Here is a 19,388-nt window from a genome sequence, read left to right as displayed (position 1 = left end):
CTCAATGAAGTTACATGGAAATACTTTTAAAACAAATAGGAGGAAATATTTTTTCACTCAATAAATAGCTAAGCTCTGGAATTCTTTGCCAGAAGATGTAGTAACAGAAGTTAGCGTATCTGGGTTTAAAAAAAGGTTTGGACAAGTTCCTAGAGGAAGAGTCCAAAGTCTGCTACTTAGACAGAGATTTATTTATTTACTAGTAAAAAAAGGCCCGTTTCCGAAACCAATGAAACGGGCGCTAGCATGTGGTTTTTTGTGTGTGTATGTGTCACAGAGTTATTTTGTGTGTGTGTGTGTGTGTGTGTGAGGGTGCGGTGTGTGTGCAGGTTGTTGATGATGGAGGTGGTGCGTCGGTGTGCGGTTGTTTTGTTAGTTTGGCAGCTAGTCTCCAGCGATTCCTAGGCAGGGAAGGAGTACTCCTCCCCCTTCTTTGGTCGCTGTTTGCTGCTGGCTGGGTCGCGGGTAATCCTTCCAGCTGGGCCGCAACTTGTCCTGTTCGCCCACGTCCCAGATGGTGACGGGCACGTTGTTTTCCGGCTCCTCTGACTCCATGTCAAGTGATCCCAAATATAGTCTGTGCTATAGGCCCTCTGGCACTCTTCAGTACTGGCATTAGGCATTTAAAAATTTCTCCCCCCCCTCCCCCGGTCTATTTTTGCACATACCCACAGCAGGAATATTCTTCTCTCGTTCCAGCGGTGGTTCTGTGCTCTTCGTGCTGCACAGATAATGAGCCATTCTGCTGGGGAATGCTCCTCCCTTATTGTCACGTAGTTTCCTCTGATTGGTCCGTCTTATGTTGCCTAGTGTTGCCTGGGAACGGTGTTGTGATGGTCCTTTGTGTTTCAGAATGTTGAGGGTGTTTTTACTGATTGGTCCGTCATGCGAGGACGGGGCAGAGTTGTGGCTTCACCACCATGAATCCATGAACCCTTCAGTGAGTGACTGAGTGACTTCAGAACGTTGTCTTCAGAACGTTGAGGGTGAGTTTTATTATAGTAGATTATCTCATTTATACCCCGCATTTTCCCAACTGCATCAGGCTCAATGTGGCTTACAGCGCACCGCAGAGGCAGATGCCAATGCAGTAAAATTAAGCTAATACAACATAAAACCTACATAAGAAATAATGGGGAGGATGGGGAAGGGATGGAAGGAACAGGGAAACCAGGGGAGAGGAGGGAAGGGTGGATGGAGAAGCCACTGCTTGCCCTGGGATTGGTAGCACTGAATGTTGCTACTATTTGGGTTTCTGACAGGTACTTGTGACCTGGATTGGCCACTGTTGGAAATAGGATACTGGGCTAGATGTACCATTGGTCTGACCCAGTATGGCTATTCTTATGTTCTTATATTATTAAGTTCCAATTAATGCACATCTCAAATGTGAATAGCCCTTCAAAAATGACCACCATAGTGACAATATTAAGCCAATGTACATATAGATGAGCACTTATTTTAGTATCCAATACTGGAGCCAAAAAGGATCAAAATTATTATTATTATTACTACATTTGTACCCCGCACTTTCCCACACAATGCAGGCTCAATGCAGCTTACATAGTAATTTGAAATACAAAGTTAATAGAATTTTAATAAAACAGTAGTAAAACAATGTAAAGTTGGGCTTAGTAGTGTATGATAAGTTGATCTAGATAATATATGACTAGGATAAAAGAGGGTAGACAGGATAGGATAGTGTAATTTGGGAGAAAGGGTAAGGAGGGATAAAATTAAGGAGAGATGGAAAGAGAAGGATGTGAGGTTGGTATTTAAGTCAGAACAGAATTCGGGGTGGAAGTTGGCGAGATTAGGTTGGGGCATTTGGGTAGGCTTGCTTAAAGAGATGAGCTTTCAGCATTTTTCTAAAGCCTAATGGTGCTCAATTACTATCACAGTAGAAATAGAGGAAAAGCCTCAAGAGACCTTGGATAACTCCGTTGTTAACAGCTCAGTACTAGACAGAAGAAGAGTCTGCAGGAGTGAAACAGTCGCGCAGAGAATGGACTCTGAAGCAGGACCCAAAACCTTGGCCATTGTAGGCCGTGGGAAGTTAAAGAGACTGTGCAACTGCAAAGATAAATCCTTGTTTATTTGGAAAAATGTGAAAAAATATATAAATAAAAAGTACTTGTCAAGAATAAAGAGATCATACGAATATTTGGAGGTTTTTATGCCGATGATGATAGTGAGTGCTCCATAAGGTTGAAAGCCATTGAGCTGTTAACAAAGGAGTTATCCAAGGTCTCTTGACACTTTCATCTTAGACCAGTATTTTGCTGGCTTAAATTAGACCAAGGTTCAATTTATTTGATATACCACAAATTTTCAGAAAGAAATCTAATTGGTTTACAGTCTCAAAAGTTATAAGGGGCAGGGAAAAATACATAGGACACATATGGATAATAAGGAGAGGAAAGATTACAATATAAAACAAGGGTTAAAAGAGGAGGAAATATAAACAGGAAGCTTGGTTAACTGTCTCATTTATGTGCCAAAGATCAGAAAGCATTAGGTGAGAAAGCCAGAGAGAAATAATAGGTTTTTAGCTGTGATTCAAAGTTACTAAATGATCCCTCTAGACACAACTAAAAGGGAAGGGAATTCCACACAGTTGAAGCAAGAGCTTCTGGAAGCATCCAGAAAAAGCTGACAGATGGAAAGAACTATATCCCCACTATAGAGCTGAGTGGAATACCCTCACTCCATAATGAGAGTAATTATATAACAGTGCACTAAAAGGTGAAATACACACCTACAGTAAGAAGAATAATTAAGGGGCCCTTTTACTAAGGTGCACTGAAAAATGGCCTGTGCTGCTATAAGCGCGTCTTTTAGACGTGCGCAGGTCCATTTTTCAACGCGCCTGCAAAAAAGGCCTTTTGGGGGGGGAGGGCTGAAAATGGATGTGTGGCAAAATTAAAACCAGTGCGCGTTCATTTTCGGCATGAGACCTTACTGCCACCCATTGACTTAGCAGTAAGGTCTCACTCGTTAACTGGGCGGTAATCATCAGCGCGCATACACTGCCAATTACTGCCAGGTAAGTGCTACATGGTAGAAAAGTTTTACCACGTGGTTCGGACATGTGTAAAAAATTGAATTATCACCCAGGGAACGTGGTAGCTGGGCGGTAGTTTGAATTTGATGTGCATTGTACATGCGTAGGCGCCTATGCACCTTAGTAAAATGGCCCTTTGGCCAGCTGGAGATACAAATATAACAGAGTATTCTATAAGTTATGTACATAAGTGTAAGTTCCACCCAGACTTCATCTATGCATATACATGCATATGTAAAATACACACAGTGCAAGATATGCTTATATTTACAGAATAGCAGGTGGAATTTTTGAAATTTTTTGTATGTATGTGCACATACACGTATATACTTTTACTCTAACATATATCAGGGCATTTAGAGGGATTTTCAGCAACTCTATTTATACAGCACCTCTGAAAATCCACAGATGGGACATATATATGTTTAGTAGCAGCTTCTAAATATCCAAGACCCATTAAAAATTGGGCCAATTTTGTCTATGGATTTATGTCAACTGCATAAAATTATTGGAGTATTATGGGTCTGATTCACTATTTTCTCCTATTCTAAGAAAAATGAAAGTTAATAAATCAAGTTCTATATCCTATCCTATAAAAACAGAATACGTACTTGATTATATTAATGCTTTTTTAACATTCATTAGATAACAAGTCTATCACAGTCCATTCTTCCATCTTACCATCACTTGTTTGTCCCTCTCTTTTCAACATCTGCACAGCACCAACATACTTCTTTAGCTGAACTTTGAGAACTTCATTTTCTCTAATCACAAAACAAAACAGATATTAAATGAGTCAGAAAAAGCAAGCCAATTGAACAGAATATGTGCATGATGTCTTTGTTTATATTTAAGGACCATCACCAATCTCAATTCACTCCAAAATAAATTATCTCATAAATAAACCATAACCCGAATCATAAATCTGTCATGATACAAACATTTAAACATTTGAAAAGTATTAATATCAAAATAAATCTTTTACAAAGACAGGGAAGTGGTAGAACTAGAATTGAAATTGCAGAGGGATCAACTTATGAGTAACTTGAGGAACAAATTTCTTTTATGGAGAAAGTGGTGGATGCCTGGAATGCCCTCCTGCGGGAAGTGGTGAAGACAAAAACAGTAATAAAATTCAAGAATATGAAGGAGAAACCACAAAGGATTACTATATGGAAAAATAATGAACATATAAAAAAATCCTGTTCCTTCCTGAAAGGATTTGTCTTCAAAACAAGGTTTTGGTACACAGTGAAAAAGAAGGGTGATGCCTGCTTTAGGATTATGTGGTTAAATATCATTGGTCTAGATGTAGATGTAACTCCATGCTCAAGCTGCATCATCTTTCAAGCACACTAAATTGGAGGGTCATGGGATAGGAGGACAATGTCCTATTGTGGATTAAAAACAGGTTAAAAAATAGGAAACAGAGAGTGGGGTTAAATGGGCAGTATTCACAATGGAGAAGGGTAATTAGTGGGGTTCATCAGGGGTATGTGCTAGGACCGCTGCTTTTTAATATATTTATAAATGATTTAGAGATGGGAGTAACTAGCAAGGTACTACTACTATTACTACTACTACTATTTAGCATTTCTATAGCGCTACAAGGCGTACGCAGCGTTGCACAAACATAGAAGAAAGACAGTCCCTGCTCAAAGAGCTTACAATCTAATAGACAAAAAAATAAATAAATAAAGTAAGCAAATCAAATCAATTAATGTGAACGGAAAGGAAGAGAGGAGGGTAGGTGGAGGCGAGTAGTTACAAGTGGTTACGAGTCAAAAGCAATGTTAAAGAGGTGGGCTTTCAGTCTAGATTTAAAGGTGGCCAAGGATGGGGCAAGATGTAGGGGCTCAGGAAGTTTATTCCAGGCGTAGGGTGCAGCAAGACAGAAGGCGCGAAGTCTGGAGTTGGCAGTAGTGGAGAAGGGAACAGATAAGAAGGATTTATCCATGGAGCGGAGTGCACGGGAAGGGGTGTAGGGAAGGACGAGTGTGGAGAGATACTGGGGAGCAGCAGAGTGAGTACATTTATAGGTAAGTAGAAGAAGTTTGAACAGGATGCGAAAATGGATAGGGAGCCAGTGAAGGTTCTTGAGGAGAGGGGTAGTATGAGTAAAGCGACCCTGGCGGAAGACAAGACGGGCAGCAGAGTTTTGAACCAACTGGAGAGGGGAGAGGTGACTAAGTGGGAGGCCAGCAAGAAGCAGATTGCAGTAGTCTAAATGAGAGGTGACAAGGGTGTGGATGAGGGTTTTGGTAGAGTGCTCGGAAAGAAAGGGGCGGATTTTACGGATGTTGTAAAGAAAGAAACGACAGGTCTTGGCAATCTGCTGGAAATGAGCAGAGAAGGAGAGAGAAGAGTCAAAGATGACCCCAAGGTTTCGAGCTGAGGAGACAGGGAGAATGAGAGAGCCATCAACAGAAATAGAAAACGGGGGGAGCGGGGAGGTGGGTTTGGGGGGGGCAAATGAGAAGCTCGGTTTTGGTCATATTTAATTTCAGGTGGCGTTGAGACATCCAGACAGCAATGTCAGACAAGCACGCTGAAACTTTGGTTTGGATGCAAGGTGAGATATCAGGAGTAGAAAGGTTTGGGAGTCATCAGCATAGAGATGGTAGGAAAAGCCATGGGATGAGATTAATGAACCAAGGGAAGAAGTGTAGATAGAAAAGAGGAGGGGACCAAGAACAGAACCCTGATGACACAAAGTTATTCAAAGGTGTTAACTCGCGACAGCATTGTGAAAAATTACAGAAGGACCTTACGAGACTGGGAGACTGGGCAGCTAAATGGCAGATGACTTTTAATGTGAGCAAGTGCAAGGTGATGCATGTGGTAAAAAAGAACCCGAATTATAGCTACATCATGCAAGGTTCCACGTTAGGAGTTACGGACCAAGAAAGGGATCTGGGTGTCGTCGTCGATAATACACTGAAACCTTTTGCTCAGTGTGCTGCTGCGGCTAGAAAAGCGAATAGAATGTTGGGTATTATTAGGAAAGGTATGGAAAACAGGTGTGAGGATGTTATAATGCCGTTGTATCGCTCCATGGTGCGACCGCACCTTGAGTATTGTGTTCAATTCTGGTCGCCGCATCTCAAGAAAGATATAGAGGAATTTGAAAAGGTGCAGCGAAGGGCGACTAAAATGATAGCGGGGATGGGACGACTTCCCTATGAAGAAAGACTAAGGAGGCTAGGGCTTTTCAGCTTGGAGAAGAGACGGCTGAGGGGAGACATGATAGAGGTATATAAAATAATGAGTGGAGTGGAACAGGTGGATGTGAAGCGTCTGTTTACGCTTTCCAAAATACTAGGACTAGGGGGCATGCAGTGAAACTACAGTGTAGTAAATTTAAAACAAATCGGAGAAAATGTTTCTTCACCCAACGCATAATTAAACTCTGGAATTCGTTGCCGGAGAACGTGGTGAAGGAGGTTAGCTTAGCAGAGTTTAAAAAGGGGTTAGACGGTTTCCTAAAGAAAAAGTCCATAAACCACTACTAAATGGACTTGGGAAAAATCCACAATTCCATGAGTAACATGTATAGAATGTTTGTACGTTTGGGAAGCTCGCCAGGTGCCCTTGGCCTGGATTGGCCGCTGTCGTGGACAGGATGCTGGGCTCGATGGACCCTTGGTCTTTTTCCAGTGTGGCATTACTTATGTTCTTATAAACTTCCTGCTCATAATTCCATCTAAGGATCCAGGGACTTCCTATTTCTTCCATGATGCTTTTTTTTCCTCTCTTTATACAGCAGTGGAGTGGAGGAGTGGCCTAGTGGTTAGGGTGGTGGACTTTGGTCCTGGGGAACTGAGGAACTGAGTTCAATTCCCGGCACAGGCAGTTCCTTGTGACTCTGGGCAAGTCACTTAACCCTCCATTGCCCCATGTAAGCCGCATTGAGCCTGCCATGAGTGGGAAAGTGCGGGGTACAAATGTAACAACAACAACTACCCTAACTGTAAGAAGATTATATATAAATCAGTCTTTTCAGCTGACTTTTCCTATCAATGCACCAGGTGGTGAAATTTAGTACAAAAAAACATCAAAGATATCCCAGATTATACTAGCTTCCAGAAATCATTAAAAACCTTTCTTTTTAAAATGTTCTTACAACAAAAAGATTAATTCTAATCCAATCTAATATGGTCTTTGAATATTTCTGTATAACTCTCTTAACACTAAAGTGAAATTTAATCATTCTATAACATTGTGAAACAATTCACATGTTTTTCTGTTTTGACTTATAAGATTTATTGTAAAATGCATTATACTTAATTGCAGTCAACTGCACTATGCAGTATGTACGTAAGCCACATTGAACCCAAACATTGTTTGGGAAAATGCAGGATATACACATATATAAAGGCACATAGGTACTAATGTTGCTACATTGTTTGGGAAAATGCTGGAGATATATACATACATATATATACACAGTGCACTCCATTTAAGTGCACGTCGGATAAGCGCATGCTCTGTTTAACTGCATGTCGTACTTCGGTCCCGTTTCTGGCGCCATCAATTTCTATGGGGACAAACTTCGGTTTAGCGCACCACTGAAAAGTGCAAGATTCGCTTACATGCATGGTTTAAGACTGCTCCTCTGCAGGGAAGACTCTGCATAAGCGCGCACACGGAATATGGAAGCCGATTGGCGCGTGACAACCAACGAGATTTCAAATTTACCGCCCCTTTACCTGACACAGGCAGAATAAGCAAAAGAATGTTGTTAGAGTGTACACTGGGGTCGTCGTCGTTGCGGCGGAACTGTAAGACTTTAACACTGGCTGAACAAATAGAAGTTCTTAAAAAATTAGGAAACAAACAAAGTCAAGCATCTATTGCTAAAGAATATGGTGTCAATCCCAGTCAAATTTCACGTGTCTTGAAGCAGAAAGATCAGCTTCTGGAAGACTGGCAAAACAATACAAATCCACAACGGAAATGAAAACAGGTGGGAAAAACTGAGGAGGTAGAAGATGCTCTTCTTCGGTGCTTTTCTCGAGTCAGGAGCAAACAGTTTCCTGTCAGTGGTCCACTGCTTATGGAGAAAGCTAACCAGCTAGCTGAAAGTCTTGGACTAACTGAATTCAAAGCCACTGTTGGATGGTTGGAAAGAAGGAAGGAGAGGAACAACATAAAATTCAAGAAACAGCAGGGTGAAAAACAAGACGCTGATGACTTTGGTGCTGAGAATTGGGTTATTTCAGTTCTTTCTACCAACTTGAACAAGTTTGCACCTCGTGACATTTTCAATGCTGATGAAAACAGTCTCTACTGGTGAGCAATTCCTGATGGAACACTTGCATTCAAACATGCCAAAACCACTGGAGGTAAAACATTGAAGGACTGACTGACGATCCTCCTTTGATGCAATATGGATTGGAGTGAGAAGTTGGAAACACTTTCGTCACTGGAAAGAGCAAACAGCCCCGTTGCTTCAAGAAACTTAAGCAACTTCCTGTGTCATACGAGGCTAACGAAAAATTCATGGATGACTGGGGAAATTTGGAAGCAGTGGCTAAAGAAGTTAGACACTAGAATGTGGGCACAAAAGCATCAGATTTTGTTGCTTTGGCTATTATGCCCTGATCCATAGGTTGGATCAGAGAGGTAGTGTTTGGTGGCAGGAAGACCACCTTGACGTTAGACAGCCTGACATTATCCCTGTGTGCAGCACAATTATCACAATGTCAAACAACATTATCAGGCTCTTGTGCTACGCGTTACGGATGACCAGATTGACAAGGCTAAACGTGCTGTTGAACTGGCTCGTAATCTATCACTGTTGGATTCCCTACATATGCAGAAAGATGCCTGGAATCATGTTACACAGGCAACCATTGTGAACTGCTACAAGTGGGCAAGCTTTGTTAAGGATGTGGAGAGGGACGAAACAGATGCAGCTGTTGCAAACAAGTCAGATCAACAGGTTATTGACATCCCAGCCGGTGTTACTGAAGAGGAATTCCATCGCTATATCACTGTTGATTACGATCTACAAACAGCTGAAGACAGCACTGATGTCGAGATATGCGCCTACACACAGGCAACAACGGCTGATGATGGAACACTAGTCCATTCCCCTCTCTCTCCTTCCCCTCATTCCCTTTCCTCCTTTCCTGAAGTTACTATTGAGGAAACTACACTTCTCCTTTCTTCCTCAAAATGTACCACCTGTTCCTTTGATCCCATTCCCACCTACCTTCTTAATGCCATCTCTCCTGCTCTTATTCCTTTTATCTGTCACATTCTCAACCTCTCACCGCAGTGGTTTCCACTGCGACTGTCCCTGCTGCCTTTAAATATGCTGTGGTCACACCTCTCCTTAAGAAGCCTTCACTCGACCCTACTTGTCCCTCTAATTACCGACCCATCTCCCTCCTTCCTTTTCTCTCCAAATTACTTGAGCGTGCTGTTCACAGCTGCTGCCTTGATTTCCTCTCCTCACATGCTATTCTTGACCCACTACAATCTGGTTTTCGCCCTCTCCACTCAACCGAAACTGCACTTACTAAAGTCTCCAATGACCTATTACTGGCTAAATCCAGAGATCAATATTCCATCCTCATTCTTCTTGATCTTTCCGCTGCTTTTGACACTGTCGATCACAGCATACTTCTCGATACCCTGTCCTCACTTGGATTCCAGGGCTCTGTCCTTTCCTGGTTCTCTTCCTACCACTCCCTCCGCACCTTTAGTGTTCACTCTGGTAGATCCTCTTCTACTTCTATCCCTCTGCTTGTCGGCGTACCTCAGGGTTCTGTTCTTGGTCCCCTCCTCTTTTCTATCTACACTTCTTCCCTTGGTTCATTAATCTCATCCCATGGCTTTTCCTACCATCTCTATGCTGATGACTCCCAAATCTACCTTTCTACCCCTGATATCTCACCTTGCATCCAAACCAAAGTTTCAGCGTGCTTGTCTGACATTGCTGTCTGGATGTCTCAACGCCACCTGAAATTAAATATGACCAAAACCGAGCTTCTCATTTTCCCCCCCAAACCCACCTCCCCGCTCCCCCCGTTTTCTATTTCTGTTGATGGCTCTCTCATTCTCCCTGTCTTCTCAGCTCGAAACCTTGGGGTCATCTTTGACTCATCTCTCTCCTTCTCTGCTCATATCCAGCAGATTGCCAAGACCTGTCGTTTCTTTCTTTACACCATCCGTAAAATCCGCCCCTTTCTTTCCGAGCACTCTACCAAAACCCTCATCCACACCCTTGTCACCTCTCGTTTAGACTACTGCAATCTGCTTCTTGCTGGCCTCCCACTTAGTCACCTCTCCCCTCTCCAGTCGGTTCAAAACTCTGCTGCCCGTCTCATCTTCCGCCAGGGTCGCTTTACTCATACTACCCCTCTCCTCAAGACCCTTCACTGGCTCCCTATCCGTTTTCGCATCCTGTTCAAACTTCTTCTACTAACCTATAAATGTACTCACTCTGCTGCTCCCCAGTATCTCTCCACACTCGTCCTTCCCTACACCCCTTCCCGTGCACTCCGCTCCATGGATAAATCCTTCTTATCTGTTCCCTTCTCCACTACTGCCAACTCCAGACTTCGCGCCTTCTGTCTCGCTGCACCCTACGCCTGGAATAAACTTCCTGAGCCCCTACGTCTTGCCCCACCCTTAGCCACCTTTAAATCTAGACTGAAAGCCCACCTCTTAACATTGCTTTTGACTCGTAACCACTTGTAACCACTCGCCTCCACCTACCCTCCTCCCTTCCTTCCCGTTCACATTAATTGATTTGATTTGCTTACTTTATTTATTTTTTGTCTATTAGATTGTAAGCTCTTTGAGCAGGGACTGTCTTTCTTCTATGTTTGTGCAGCGCTGAGTATGCCTTGTAGCGCTATAGAAATGCTAAATAGTAGTAGTAGTAGTAGTAGAAATGAGCAGCGAGGCACATGCTAACGAAATTCAACAACCTCCTCCTGTCACTTTTGCAAGAGTGTTGGAGAGTCTCAACACCATGTGGGCCTATCTGGAGGCCACTGGATGTCAGTGGTATGACAGTTTATACCGTCCTGCAGATGTAGTCTATGGAACTCACAGACCCAATAGTGTACAGAGGACTATAACTGGTTACTTCAAGTAAGCCTAACGTCACTTAACGGAGACTGTATACTGTATGTATAATAATAAACAGTACTGTGCATATGTTTATCAGATGTCAAGCTTCTTTGGGTCACAACGGTTAAGTGCACGCACCGGTTAACTGCATGCATTTCTTTGGTCCCAGACCCTTGCACTTAAGCAGATTGCACTGTATATATATACACACCGCATTTTCCCAAACAACGTAGCAGCATTAGTACCTATTGCCTCTCATGGCTTCCCTCAACCATATCCCTCCCTATCAATACTCCCACTCTACCCAGGCTCATGACTCTCGTGTGTCCCTCCCCCCTTCCAAATCACACTTCTCCTTCTCTGCTCCCTGACTTCTTCTCCTTCAAGTTTATCAAGACAGGGGAAATGTCAATAAATTCCATTCTCCAAATCTTTTTTTTTTTATTATTATTTTCTTGGGACATCTTGAAACGATATAATGAGCCCACATATCACTGGGAGGGCGGACCTCCAGTCATTTCAGTGGCTTGACTGAATGTAAATCCCTCATCATATCCATTCTCATTTTATGTTTCTTCAGTGCCCATAGCTGGCCCATGCTACCCTCTAAAAAGAAAATTTCCTCTAGAAAGCCCTTAATGTGTTCTGAACTATACTTACCTGAGCTTCTCTTCATCACTGTTATTTGAAGGGGTGAAGCCTGAATCTGACATCATGTGATGCAGTGTCCATCCAACTTCCCAGATTCAAAGGAGGGGTGTAGGGGTTTTTCCTTCTCTCTCACCTTTGCTGGTGTGAGGCCTGCTTCGGCCTGCACTATCTTTACTGAACCAATATGGACTCTGCAGCCTGAGGCCTGAATACAACATCAACCAGCTTTTCCACAAAGAAAACTACTACTTGGCACAGCTGTGCTAATGATTTCATCCAAGGACATGATGTCTACTTGCACTAGCTTTCCAGTTTATCTCCTGGGAAGGTGTGCAGGAGCGTATTTCACAGAGAGTGTGTCTCTGGTAACAACTATGAACCATGGAGAGGAGTTCGATACTGCAAGCCTACTACTGATAAGCTGTTCTTGATAGTTGCCCACAAGGCCCCTCTTTGTCATGACCTGGACAGATGGACAGACGGTTTGTGATAGGTCCATAATTGTCATCTGTGGACCCGGAGGGCAGTGCCAATCTTGGGCATGAGAGAAACAGAAAGAAGAACAAAAGAAAAGATCTGATGGTGTATGCATCTCTCTCGGAGGAAAGATACTGATTTGCCCAAACAACTGTAAACTGTAATTCCTTGTGCTAAGTGCAGCCCAAGGCCAAGTTCTGAAGCAGTTCTGTGGCTTTCTACATACAGAGTAACCAGCTGCACAAAGCAGGGACCTCAGACTAAATCCTGATCAGAAGTGGCTTGCAGAAGGGAATTCTGTTATACCATGAAGAAAGAGGACCTGATTCATCACCCCATCTGGAATCCGAAGCTATGGACCCAAAGGGTGAGAGAGAAGGAATTTTTCCTCTTATGATTCAGGTTTTAGCTAGTTTGTGGGTTTTGCCTGTGAAGGACAGGATTGCTCAGGTACATGGTCATTAACCTGCTTTGGCTGCTAAGTTGGTGTTCTCTTCTCAGGATATATTATAGTTGTGTAATTACTTTCATTTTGGCTTTATTCATTCATTGGTGGACAGCCTAGCAAGAACCTAAGGCTAATTTAGGCACTGGTCATAACTCTAGACATACAAGTCCAGAGTAATTGCTATCTAAGTGACTTTCTGACATACTATCAGTGCCTACAGTGAATACATTTCTCAAATGGACAGCCACAAATGTGGAGGATGCATTCTGGGTTGTGAGCTACAGCATGATTGCTATAGTGGTCTACCTTTTTTTTTTTTTTGGCTCCTGTGTGACTGCCATAATTTCGCTCTGCAGGCACTGGCAATGCCAGTTGGTCCTGGGCTATTTAATTCAATTCTAGTATACTGCTAATATCCCCTTTCCAGGATTGAGGCTATTTAATATTTAATAAAAACTTGCTGTACTGCTTTTTCTGACAGGCAAAGGCAGTTTATAATCAATACATATAAAGCAAAAGGGGCAGAGAAACTACCTGCTTATAATATAAGTAAACTTCTTTGGTTGTACAACAGAACAGTGGTGTATCAAATCCATGACCCCTTTAATTCCATTTAAAAAAAAGAAAAAACCACAGGATAGTTGCACAGCCAACAAGAGCACTCAAATTTAAAAAAGTGTCACAGTCCCTACACAAACTCAGAGTCCCAGGAAACAAAGCACAAAAAGCTAAACTAAAAAATAAGCGTTCAATGAAGATTTAAAACTTCTTTAAATACAATTCCTTATGTAAAGGTACCAGAAGAGAATTTCACAAGCAAGGAGCAAGAAAGAAAAATGATGAGCTCTGGGTAGATTCCAGAGGAGCCAGGGCATGTGATAGAAGGATTAAACATTGTTCATGTAAAGATCTAAGCACAATCTGGTGCATGAGGTATGGTTAGTGCCAAAAAATCAAGTATAAGATATTTGAGGTCCCACCGATTCCCGTCAGCTTAGTCATATAATAGTGTTTGGGAGGTTAGGAGCTGCTGCCCATTTCTTTCACGATCACTTTGATTGTACCTATCGGATTCTCTGCATTTGTTGCTTTGGAAGAATCTCCAGTGGGTTTTTGGGATAGCATGACCATAAAACCTCGGAAACTCATAAAGGCACTCACCAGGGTCCTAATGGTGGCCAAGAACTGCTAATGTTAAACAACAGCTAATGTGTGGGGTGGGGTGGGGGGATGAATACAGAAGCATTATCAAAAAAAAATCTCATCACACCTGTCTGCTCCTAGACTGCTGTTCTGGAATCAGGGCAGAGATGATAAAAGGCAGTCTTTTAGGGAGAAAGGTAGAAAGTTTCAAAGTGCAAAAAGCCTACAAAGTCAGTTTATTCTCACAATGTTGAGCTAAACAGTGTATCTGATGCTCAGTGTTTTACTAACTTCCAATTTCTGAAAAGAAAGAATTCCACAGGGGAAAAAAAACCTGTTCAAACAACTTTATACAACAGTGCCATGAGATTTATGACCAATCCTCAGATTTATCCCTTGTGGAAAAGTCACATAACACTAAGCGTGATTAGGAACACAGGAATTTATTTCCTGCATGAATATAACCGATGACTGCCTACCTGCTCTTAATAAAAACTTAACTGATTCAACCATGAGATCAAGAGAATCATAATTTTTTCTGGCATGGTTACTGCTTGTACTATATTGTGAAAAAATATGTATAATATGAACAGTGTTGTATAAAGCATTTATAGCTTAGGATTCAGATGTACCAACTCTGGTAACAGCTAAGAGCAAGAGATGGATATAAGCACTAACATAAGGAAGCTTTCTAGATCCTTCTAAATGGCTTGTATACCAAAACACAGGTTCGCTACACAACCAAATACTTCACAGTAAAAATTAGTTCACATTAGTATTAGTTCACATTAGTATGACAGTTAAGGAACAGGGGAGCTTAGGCAGCTGTCAGTGACACATTTCAGCATCAGGAAAATATATTTTGTTGCCTCTGGCACTGTTAAGATATCACTGAAATAAGTAGGAAGATGAGTGACATAGGAAGTCAAGTTTAATGTGTTATTGATACATTGCCTCAAAGGACCAATTCCTGGGCCAGGTATTCCACTCTCTGGATTAACCAACCAGGGTATGCTTCCAAGGCTGGAGGGAAGGGTCAGTCACTAAGCGGAAGGCAGTGTAGCAAATAACTAAACAAGATTTTGGAAAAAGTGCTGGTACACGATCCCCAGCTGAATTGTCACTGCAATAACCAGGCTAAGTGAATGGGGAAGGGATTAAAAAAATAAAGGAAATTGAAAAAGAAGGCGGTCCTCCTGGGCGGATATGCGATCCTCAGCCTGCTGCATGCGCACCGAGTGACCCGCCACCGAGTCCTTCAGTTCCTCCAGGGAGGTATGCAGTTTGGCCAACTTCTCGTCCAGCAAATATATGCCTTACAGAAATGCTAATATTGTCTTCAGGGGCATGGGATGCCGGGGACTCTTGTTGTTGCGCCGCCGTCTTGCACGCTCCACTCACCACTTGCTCTTTCCCCGCTTTCGCCGACCACATTGGCATACCAAGGCACTCCAGGCTCACAAAACCCCCTTAGAGTTGATCACTGTTCCTTCAATTATGCATTTATTGCCTCAATTTATCGAAATCATTCCGTGATTTGTAATGGAGAGGGATATTTCCCACAACGGGAGCGGAGCCGAGCTTGTAGGCGTCCATTCAAGTCTCTGCCATCACGTGACCCCATCTTTTAACCATTTTTTAATCCACAATAGAACACTACCTCTTATCCCATGACTCTCCAATTTCCTCTGGAGTCTTTCATGAGGTACTTTGTCAAACACCTTCTGAAAATCCAAATACACAATATCAACCGGCTCATCTTTATCCACATGTTTGTTCATCCCTTCAAAGAAATGTGGTAGATTGGTGAGGCAAGATTTCCCTTCACTAAATCCATGTTGACTTTGTCTCATTAATCCATGCTTTTGAATATGCTCTGTAATTTTGTTCTTTATAACAGTCTCTACCGTTTTGCCCAGCACCAACGTCAGACTCATCGGTCTATAATTTCCCGAATCTCCTCTGGAACCTTTTAAAAAAATTGGCGCTACATTGACCACCCTCCAATCGTCCGGTACCACGCTCTACTTGAAGGATAAATTACATATTACTAATAGCTCCGCAATTTCATTTTTCGGTTCTATCAGTACTCTGGGATGAATACCATCTGGTCCAGGAAATTTGCTACTCCTCAATTTGTAGAATTCCCCATTACATCTTCCAGGTTCATAGAGAATTCATTCAGTTTCTCCAACTCATCAGCTTCAAATACCATTTCTGGTATCTCACCCAAATCTTCCTCGGTGAAGACTGAAGCAAAGAATTCATTTAATCTCTCCGCTATTCCTTTGTCTTCCCTGATCGCCCCTTTTACTCCTCGGTCATCTAGCGGTCCGACCGATTCTTTTGCCAGCTTCCTGCTTTTAAGGGGTGAACAAACATGTGGATGAAGGTGAGCCGGTTGATATTGTGTATCTGGATTTTCAGAAGGCGTTTGACAAAGTACCTCATGAAAGACTCCAGAGGAAATTGGAGAGTCATGGGATAGAAGGTAGTGTTCTATTGTGGATTAAAAACTGGTTAAAAGATAGAAAACACAGAGTAGGGTTAAATGGTCAGTATTCTCAATGGAGAAGGGTAGTTAGTGGGGTTCCCCAGGGGTCTGTGCTGGGACCGCTGCTTTTTAACATATTTATAAATGACCTAGAGATGGGAGTAACTAGTGAGGTAAATAAATTTGCTGATGACACAAAGTTATTCAAAGTCGTTAAATCGCGGGAGGATTGTGAAAAATTACAAGAGGACCTAACAAGACTGGGAGACTGGGCATCTAAATGGCAGATGACGTTTAATGTGAGCAAGTGCAAAGTGATGCATGTGGGAAAGAGGCACTCGAATTATAGCTACGTCATGCAAGGTTCTACATTAGGAGTCACCGACCAAGAAAGGGATCTGGGTGTCGTCGCTGATGATATGTTGAAGCCTTCTGCTCAGTGTGCTGCTGCGGCTAAGAAAGCAAATAGAATGTAAGTATTATTAGGAAAGGAATGAAAAACAAAAATGAGGATGTTATAAAGCCTTTGTATCGTTCCATGGTGCGACCGCACCTTGAATATTGTGTTCAATTCTGGTCGCCGCATCTCAAAAAAGATATAGTGGAATTGGAAAAGGTGCACAGAAGGACAACAAAAATGATAAAGGCGATGGGACGACTTCCCTATGAGGAAAGGCTAAAGCGGCTAAGGCTCTTCAGCTTGGAGAAAAGGCGGCTGAGGGGAGATATGATAGAGGTCTATAAAATAATGAGTGGAGTTGAACAGGTAGATGTGAAGCGTCTGTTTACGCTTTCCAAAAATACTAGGACTAGGGGGCATGCGATGAAGCTACAATGTAGTAAATTTTAAATGAATCAGAGAAAATTTTTCTTCACTTAACGTGTAATTAAACTCTGGAATTCGTTGCCAGAGAATGAGGTAAAGGCAGTTAGCTTAGCAGAGTTTTAAAAAGTTTTGGATGGCTTCCTAAAGGAAAAGTCCATAGACCGTTATTAAATGGACTTGGGGAAAATCCACTATTTCTGGGATAAGCAGTATAATGTTGTAAGCCACACAGAGCCTGCCCTAGTGAGATATAAATGTTCACAATAAATAAATAAATAAATAAATAAATAAAATAAAATGTTTTGTACTTTTTTGGGATCTTGCCAGGCATTTGTGACCTGGATTGGCCACTGTTGGAAACAGGATGCTGGGCTTGATGGACCATTGGTCTTTCCCAGTATGGCAATACTTATGTACTTATGTAATGTAATATACGTAAAACAATTTTTACTTTGTGTTTTTGTCTCCAACGCAATCTTTTTTTCAAAGACCCTCTTAGCCTTCCTTATCAGCGCTTTGCATTTGTCTTGACATTCCTTATGCTGTTTCCTATTATTTTCAGTCAGTTCCCACTCCTTTGTCTCTTGCTGTTTCTCCATAGGATTTTTTTTGTGGTGTTCAGCCTTCACTTGGCCCAACAGAAATGTAAGAGTTCAAAAGGAATGACTCCCCCCATGATGCATTCAATATGACACCATATAGACTCCCAAACTGTTGAATTTTAATGTAATCCCACCATAGATGAAAAAAGGATCCCTTTGGCCTAACATCCCCTTTGACAGAGCCCAGCTCTCCCCTGACTATATGTTATTATCTGTGGAGTAATAAAAGCTATGTAGATGATCTTGTATGCACTTGCTTATACAATACCACTATCGGACAACAGGCTCCATAATCATAAAATCCCCTCTTCTACAGGAAATTTCAATCATACATTCCAAGTCCCTATGTGTAGAGGATTAGTTATCTGCTTCAGCAGATACAGGACTCTATAAAGTTTGGACAATATATCCTTATTCCCACTCCCCAAACACATGATCCCCTCCACTTCTGGGATGGACCCTCCTACAGGGTTCACACCACATAAAATTCCTAACTGAAAGGACTGAAAAAAAAAAAAAAGAAATATGAACAGCGCCCTTCTCCTCCAACTGCACTGGGGACACTAATACCCCATCCTGGAGTACAACTGCAAATGTCACAATTCCCTTACCTGCCTACACCCTACACAGACCCTGATACTCCAGCAAAGAAAAGGAGTAAAAATATCTGGCCTGGGCTAAGGCCATTATCCCTTCTTTGATCCCCTCCTTTCTGCGACAACCTTTACAAATTCAGAAAAGGTGATTAAAAAAACAACAAACCGGTGACCCATATTCCCTTCCACACCCCATCCCTCTCTATGCTAGTTACTAGCTGTAAGACTTATTCAAACACAGTCAGCGGCAATAAAACCTTTTTCCTTCTCCACCCAATAAGATCCCCCCCTCCCCTAGCTTTTGATAATGAAATCTAATAGCTTTAATATTATTCCATTTTGGGACACTCCAGCCCTTCCTCCTCCGGCACTTGCACCAGCAGTTACCAATTAATCCTGGCCCTCTTAGTTCCCCATGGCCAGTGATGAAGAGAAATGGTAACCAAAGAGATTGACTTTTGACCCATTAGATTGTAAGCCCATTGGCAAAAGGGAACCTACATCACTTGAAAGTAAACTCGCCTTGAAATGCTACAGAACAAGCAACATCCTCACTGAAATAATAATACAGTTTTAATTTAAAGAGCAAATGGGAATCAGCATTATATTAAAAGGGTTTGAACCTGATTCAGAAAAGTTAGATTTCAAAGCTCTGGGATATACTTACTAAGCTGCAGTCAATCTGGTGTCCCACAAGCTACTGCTTTCTTGTTTAAGTGTTGTTGGGGCTGCAAGTGCTGTTTTGAGCTACTTTCTAGGATTATTAAAGAACTGAATAACTTAGTTGGCACGGGAGTCTTAGCTCTTTTTGGTCAATGCCCCAAGGAGTTCCCCACAGTTCACCTTTATCTCTTACCCTGTTTCACCTCTACACGTGTTCATTGGGACTTTTTTGTTAATCATTTAGGATCCTTTACTATTCATATGCCAATGATATTCTTTTAGGGGCCCTTTTACTAAGCCACTTAAGCGTCTACGCATGTCCAACATGCACCAAAA

At 42.1% G+C, this 19,388-nt stretch overlaps 1 protein-coding gene across 1 annotated transcript in view; it reads right to left on the bottom strand.

Moving 5' to 3' along the window:
* SNX29 (sorting nexin 29) overlaps positions 1-19,388 on the bottom strand; it is a 463,865-nt gene that overhangs the window by 262,993 nt on the left and 181,484 nt on the right. The window contains 1 exon segment of the mRNA XM_030211952.1: positions 3,746-3,828. Within this exon segment, the coding sequence (XP_030067812.1) occupies positions 3,746-3,828 (83 nt within the window).

Source organism: Microcaecilia unicolor, chromosome 8 (genome assembly GCF_901765095.1).
Source record: "Microcaecilia unicolor chromosome 8, aMicUni1.1, whole genome shotgun sequence".
Taxonomy (NCBI): domain Eukaryota; kingdom Metazoa; phylum Chordata; class Amphibia; order Gymnophiona; family Siphonopidae; genus Microcaecilia; species Microcaecilia unicolor.
The sequence above is the reverse complement of the archived record's forward strand: the minus strand, read 5'-3'. Positions and strand labels throughout refer to the sequence as shown.